The sequence below is a fragment of the Atractosteus spatula genome, chromosome 11 (assembly GCF_055471065.1).
Source record: "Atractosteus spatula isolate fAtrSpa1 chromosome 11, fAtrSpa1.hap1, whole genome shotgun sequence".
NCBI lineage: Eukaryota > Metazoa > Chordata > Actinopteri > Semionotiformes > Lepisosteidae > Atractosteus > Atractosteus spatula.
The window spans coordinates 34715115-34721391 of record NC_142716.1 but is presented as its reverse complement, the minus strand read 5'-3'; the positions used below and the strand labels follow the sequence as shown (position 1 = coordinate 34721391).

General features: G+C 46.7%; 1 protein-coding gene across 1 annotated transcript in view; it reads right to left on the bottom strand.

Moving 5' to 3' along the window:
• Window positions 1–929: 929 nt before the first annotated feature.
• The window catches only part of ipo13b (importin 13b), a 43583-nt gene continuing 38235 nt past the window's right edge, over window positions 930–6277 (bottom strand). The window contains exons 18-22 of the mRNA XM_088926633.1: window positions 4521–4587; window positions 4026–4084; window positions 3526–3615; window positions 2761–2942; window positions 930–2522 (exon numbers count right to left, since the gene is read on the bottom strand). Of these exons, the coding sequence (XP_088782759.1) occupies window positions 2426–2522; window positions 2761–2942; window positions 3526–3615; window positions 4026–4084; window positions 4521–4587 (495 nt within the window). The 3' untranslated portion in view covers window positions 930–2425. The remainder of the gene's footprint in view (window positions 2523–2760; window positions 2943–3525; window positions 3616–4025; window positions 4085–4520; window positions 4588–6277) is intronic.

Genomic DNA, 6277 nt, shown 5'->3' with positions numbered 1-6277 from the left:
GGAGGCTCGTGCATCTAGATTTTCTACATCTCTTTAAAGCAGCATAACCCAGAGAGCCGAGAGAAGGTTAGTGGCTCAGTTAACTTAGGTTAACTAAGTTGTTAGCTGACTTAGGCTGGTTTGTTCCCAAGTCGAAATGAAAGTAAGGAGACAGAGATACCCTCGGGGACCAGGGCAGCCTTGTTTTTGCAATCATGCATGTCCTTAGAAGAGGCGTAGTACTCTTCTGAGTCTGAGCTGTCACACATCTTCTGACCTGTAATGTCCATGAGCTACATGGAACCCACACAAGCTTCACTTTCTTCCTTGCCCATTACCAAGACGGAGGACAACAGACTGCTGGAGACCTCCCTTGTTCTTCTTGCTCATTTCTTGATTTATTTTGTACAAAAAGCATCACAAGAACCTGTAGACCTGGCCTGTAGTCAGACAAACCAGGCAAATTGTTCATTAGCCTTGTGCCAAATTATTTTAAACTCGATGAAGGCGGATATTAGAGATCATTTCTGTAGTTTCTATAGTTTTACTGCAGCCCACTTCATATTTTTCAACCCATCCGCAACTGTTGTCCAACTGTTCACCACCTTCAAAGAGCAACTGAATCACAACTATGTAACTGAACTTAACATTACTTGTCAAAGGTCTCTGAGACATGGCCCCCAAATGAACAAGCATATCCACACCTGAGAAACTGAAGGACCAAATAATAGGGGGTTCACAAGCAGGGCTATATGAACTGAAGTCGGCTCACCCGTCTCTTTGCTGTGAATTAAATGGATATGCTGTGCATGGGAGGCCTTTCCTGCAGAGGTGAGTGTATGGATTTAAACTTCTGAGTACTGCTTTAGCCACCCAGTCAATGCGTTTAAGAGAAAAAGGTTAAAAATGAAAAAATAACATTACAAATAACAGAACAGACACTTAAGAGCTTGCTGCCTTAGATATGTTTAATAAATTAAAACCAGGTACAAAAATCAATGTACATTTTCTGTTTACCTTTGCTCCCTTGCCCAACACCTAGTCACCTTTCACCGATTATAATCCATCCAGCGAAAAGAGAGACTACAACTCTGTATCCCTCCCCTCACTTTACCCCAGCTGTGCTCTGCGTCCCATCCCAACGTCCTGGTCAGCACTGAAAGACCCAAGGGGCCAAGCTCTCAGAAAGCAGGTCTATTCTCTTTTCCCTTTCCATCTCTCTATCATTTCTGAACTTACCCCTCCCTCCCAGACACAACACATACAGCAACTGTTTTCGACATTTTCACAAAAGCAGGAAGCGTGAAAAGCTGTTATCAGTGATGTCACAGAACCATTCCTTGGCGCAGTGAACAATCAAAGACACATTCAACAAGACAAGCAGGTCTGAGTCCTGTCAGACTGTGAGCCACGTCTGTGTTTTGTTCTTCAGGGCAGCAGGAGTTAGTGCATGTCGTAGACGGTAATAAACCTGCTCTTTAAACAGCCTCTCTCTTCTGGCTGTCCAGTCTCCCCCTTTCTCTCCTTGGTCAGCTGTGGAACATGCAATCTCTTCTTAATTAACATGTATTCTGAGCAAGCTCCAACAGAGTTATTAAAAACATTCAAAGTATCTCTCAATCTTCACAATGGTTCAGAAATACACCCTTGGCGAGGACAGAGGAACAGAGTGAGAACGAGAGAGACAGGGAGACAGCGCGCGGAAAATCAGCATTTTTGCAGTGTTAGCTTACTGCGTCTCCATTTCGAAACAATCACATCCTTACACCGGAGTCCTTTTTTCAGTCAATGATATGCCAAAGAATATCTTTTTTCTTGTCCATCACTCCCCCTTCTCTCAAGAGGGTCTAATAGCAGCAGCAGGAGCAGCAGCATTGTTTCAAAAGAGTCTGTCCAATTTTTTTTTTTAAAACGAAGAAGACTAAGGGTATAGAAGTATCATATTGATGCATCTCATGAAGGAAGAGCTTGGAAGGGCGGCACAAAACTGGGAGCGAAGGTGCATTTCACAGACAGCATGCCTTACAGGGGGAAGCAGTGCCAACAGGCCACATTTCAAACCAAAGAAAGCTCATCATCTCGCAGTCTGGCTCTTCATTCAACGAAAGACGAATAAAAACAGAAACACAACAAAAATGAAGAGGAGGATGAGATCTCTAGCCTGGCGGTTGTTGGCGCATCTCGGCCGGGACATGAAGCAGCAGGCCATGGCCTGGGCCAGCCCCCTCTGTCCATGTCTGTGCTGTTTTTGGCCATCTTCTGCCCAGGCGTGCCTTATGTTCTCTTGCGCCGCACTCGCGTGCAGCCTGGCTCCAGCGGAAATCGTCCAGGTGCCTTAGTCCTGCGCTGGTGGGTCAGGGGTTGAGGGGGAGTCGGTTCTGTTGAGCTCAGGTGGGGTCTGGGGTCTGGTTGACCTGGGTGGAGCCAGGGTCCGGGAGTGCCCGGGTCAGTAGTCGGCAGCATACTCGGTGCCGTGCAGTCCGCGGCAGAGCAGCGTGAACTCCTTCACGATCTCCTTCACCCTCCGCTTGTTCACGCGCTCCCTGAGAGAGGCAGAGAGAACACAGAGCGCGCTCTGAGGCCTGGCGATAACAAGAACGCCTTGGGCCCACATCTCAGTGGGGGCAGAGCCAGAAAGAGAGAGAAAGCCAAGGTGAACGTGAGAGAAAGGAAAGAATTGGAGAACGGCCTGCGAGGACAGAGGGACGAGAAAGCAAAAAGAAAAGGGAGAGAGAGCGGACGGGGGGCAGCACGTGGGCTCTGGTCCTGGTGTGAAGTTACCTGAGGATTTGCTGGCTGAAGGTGTCTTTCTGCTCCGTGGAGACGCGCGAGGAGGGAAAGCCCTGCGGCTGCAGTGCCTCCTTCAGCCACAGAGCCAGGCAGTTGAAGCAGTGCTTGTTCAGAGCAAACAGCACCTCTGCAAATTGGTCCATCAGGCTGCGGGACGCCTGCCCTCCGACAGCCTGGAGCATAAGACAGGAGAGGAGGAAATGGGTCACATCTACTCCATTAGAAACAGAAGACACAATAGAGACACCTGGGGCTTTTTTGCCTGTAAATTGATAAAAGGGATCATTTTAATTGTTCAAGGCATCGAACCATACAATCTAAAAGACATGATACACGTACTATACCCGTATTGTACATTGTTTCCTCTACAGTGCCTGTTTTTTTAAACAATCTTTATTGGTTTTTCCATATTAAATATGAAATGAGAAAAGATGAACTATGTACAAACAAAAAAAAACAACCATAAGAAGGAAGAATGTGATAAAACACCCAGACAGTTTGCATCTTTACAAAGAGCTCATACAATGGCAGTGATTCAAAACTCAAGTCACATAGGTGTTTGTTTTTTAACATAAATACAAGTTGTATACAAGGACAGTGCCTGTTTTGGATGTACTATCTCCTATCATGTGAATCTGTTGCACCCTCAAGCTTTCTGAATAGTGCTTGTATCGCACACATTAGCCTCGTCCGCTACACTGTGCCCAGGGAGAAGGCAGTGGCCCCCTGTCTCGGACTGCGCGGTCTCTGCCTCACCTCCAGCACGGCCTGCAGCAGCAGCTTTCCGTCCTCCTGCACCACTTGGCCGATGGGGGGGGTGTCTGCGCAGTGGGGGAGCAGCTCCGTCTGGGACAGTGGGATAGTAGGACAGTCAGCTTTCCGGTCGGACACACACACACAGAGGCAACATGGCTATCCAACAGCAAGGGTCACTACTGCATGTGCCTGCTGATCTCCAGAAAGAGTAAGCACGACAAGCTGGAATTTTTCTTTCCCTCAGGGACGAGACCGCTCTGTGTCTGGAATCGACTGATGTTTAAAGAAGAAGCTCTGACACGGAGAATAAAACTGCGTCAGCACAGCAGTATGGCATTAACCAATCCTTATCTGGGAATGCCAGATCTATGCAATCTCTATTGTTCATTTGTGGAAAGTGGTTTAAAATGTACTTAAGTGGGGGATTGGACACTGCAGAACATACAGCTCAGGGCACGGCAAACGCACAGACAGAGGGACAGGACTGTTGTGTAACTCACAAAGAACAGACAGGTGGACTTCACCGTGGGAGCCTCTGGGAACTTGAGTGACAGCACGCCTGAGGTGGAGAAAGAGACCGGTTGGAGAACGGAGAAATACTCGCTAAACCGAGACACTCAGTGTCCAAATACATTTTTCTTCAAACACACCATCTTCATACACACACACACACACACACACACACACACACACACACACCAGGCACTGCACCAGGTATCAATCATTACTGCAATGTCATATACTGCAGTGGTCTATTCTCTATTGCACTGCACTCTTCAGTACTGCATAGTGTTATTTTCCGGTGTATGGAGCCTTAATGCGATGACCTATCCTTTTATTTATAGTGCTGTAGCACACCGATGGTCCTCCCCTACTGTGCTATGCTACTGCCTAGCATTGCTCTGTGCTGCAATGAGGTGTGTTTCTCACTGTTCTGACGTACAGCCCAGTGTGGGTATGGTCTGCCAGGCAGCACACAGGTGTGCAATACTCACCACAGTGGAACACAGCTTTCACATCAAGATTCTCAGACAAGAATAAATCGGGTTTCCTTTTGAGGGCCTACAAAGCAGACAGAGTGATTGAACAGGGCAGACGGTGCCAAGCCCCCCCCCCCCACCCCCGTAGTCCTGCGAGCCCACTGTGAGAGATACCCCTACCCCTACCCCCCCACCCCGAGTGCACACTCACACGCCACCCCCTACTCTCTGCCCTACTTACCTGCCCTCACCTTTACCTGCCTGCACACCTCCCTTCTGTACAGACACTAACTGGTGCTCTTCGTTCGAAATAAAACAAACCAATATAAAAATCATTAAATGCAACAACAAATCTGGAAAAAACAGACTGCAGAACTAAACATCAAAATTTTAAATTAATTAAAAAGGTATGATGGTTTTTCTTTTTCCCTCATTGGTCAATTTCAGACTTTTTTTCTTCTTCTTTAGGATCAAATATGCAACATAAACCAGTAACATGTAAGGAAAAGACAACTGATGTTTTTAAGGAAATTATTTTGAATGACGGGGAAAAAGTTATGAATACCAGATTTAATTCAAAGGCAGAAAACAAAGAAAAACTGAAAAACTGAAAGAAAAGGGGGCGTATCGTTTCAATTGAATTAGTTCCTTCATCAATGGACTGATTTGACCGATTTGGAGCTGCCCGTGATTTGGGATGACAGGTGGGGATGGGTGAGGTTCTGCCCAGGCTGGGAGTACGGCTCTGCAGTCAAACACACCCACCTAACAGGACTCTGCTGGATATCTCTCTGCCGACTGTGAGAATTCTCCTTGCACCAAAGCTGCTGAACCTGAGCTGGTCGCCACCCCGATGCTGACCAGTGACATCTGCCTCCTTTCCTGACCGAGAAGTGACTTTCTAGTAGATTGTGTTTTTTGTGATGAAAGTTAACCTTTACCACAGGATTTCTGCTGTCGTCTTACCACATCTTTGCTGTGGACTACTGTGGTTCCTGCTGGCCTTCTATGATCTATCGCTCGACCATGCCAATACCATGATGTATTTCTATAAATTACAAAACCGATATTTCATGAAGGCTGGTTCCAATTTGTCTGAAGCATTTTGCTCCTACTGACAGAAAACCAGCATTAGAAGAAGAAGCCACATACTGTACGCACATTAAATCAAACTTAAACTAGCATGTAGGATATAGCCAATAACATCAGGCTGAAAACAACAGATCTGCTAACGGATCATTTTTTTCTGACAAAGACCCAGCCTCAATGACTATGCTAGTGAAAAGAAAGGTTTGATTTATTCCAGACTGAGTTCAAGACAACAGACCAGCTGAACACCCAGTGTCTTTTACGTTCCTCTCCTGCTGAGGAACTCAATTCCCTATTGAGGTGCTATGGAATTCATAACAGGCCAAAGAGGAAGCAGGACTGCAAATGCCCATGGCCACAGATCTCACTCTGTCCCACGCGGTGCCCAAGTCACTCGCCCCTGTTCGCACCAACAAGAATTGCAGGGTGCTAGACGAGCTGGCAGACTTCACCGCCCCCGGTAGAGAGGCAGACTAATTCAGGACTGCTGGTGGCAGGACTGTGGAAGCTTTTTAGGTCAGAGTGAAACTCGCTCCTAATAAAATCCCAGAACTACTGTATGTCCGATTTCTCTACTCCAAAGCGACATGGGAATGTTCTTAGGAACATTTAAAACCCTAACCTCAGAAAACTTCACATAGCAAAATATTTTCAAAACCCCTTTAAGAGCTACGGGATTCACA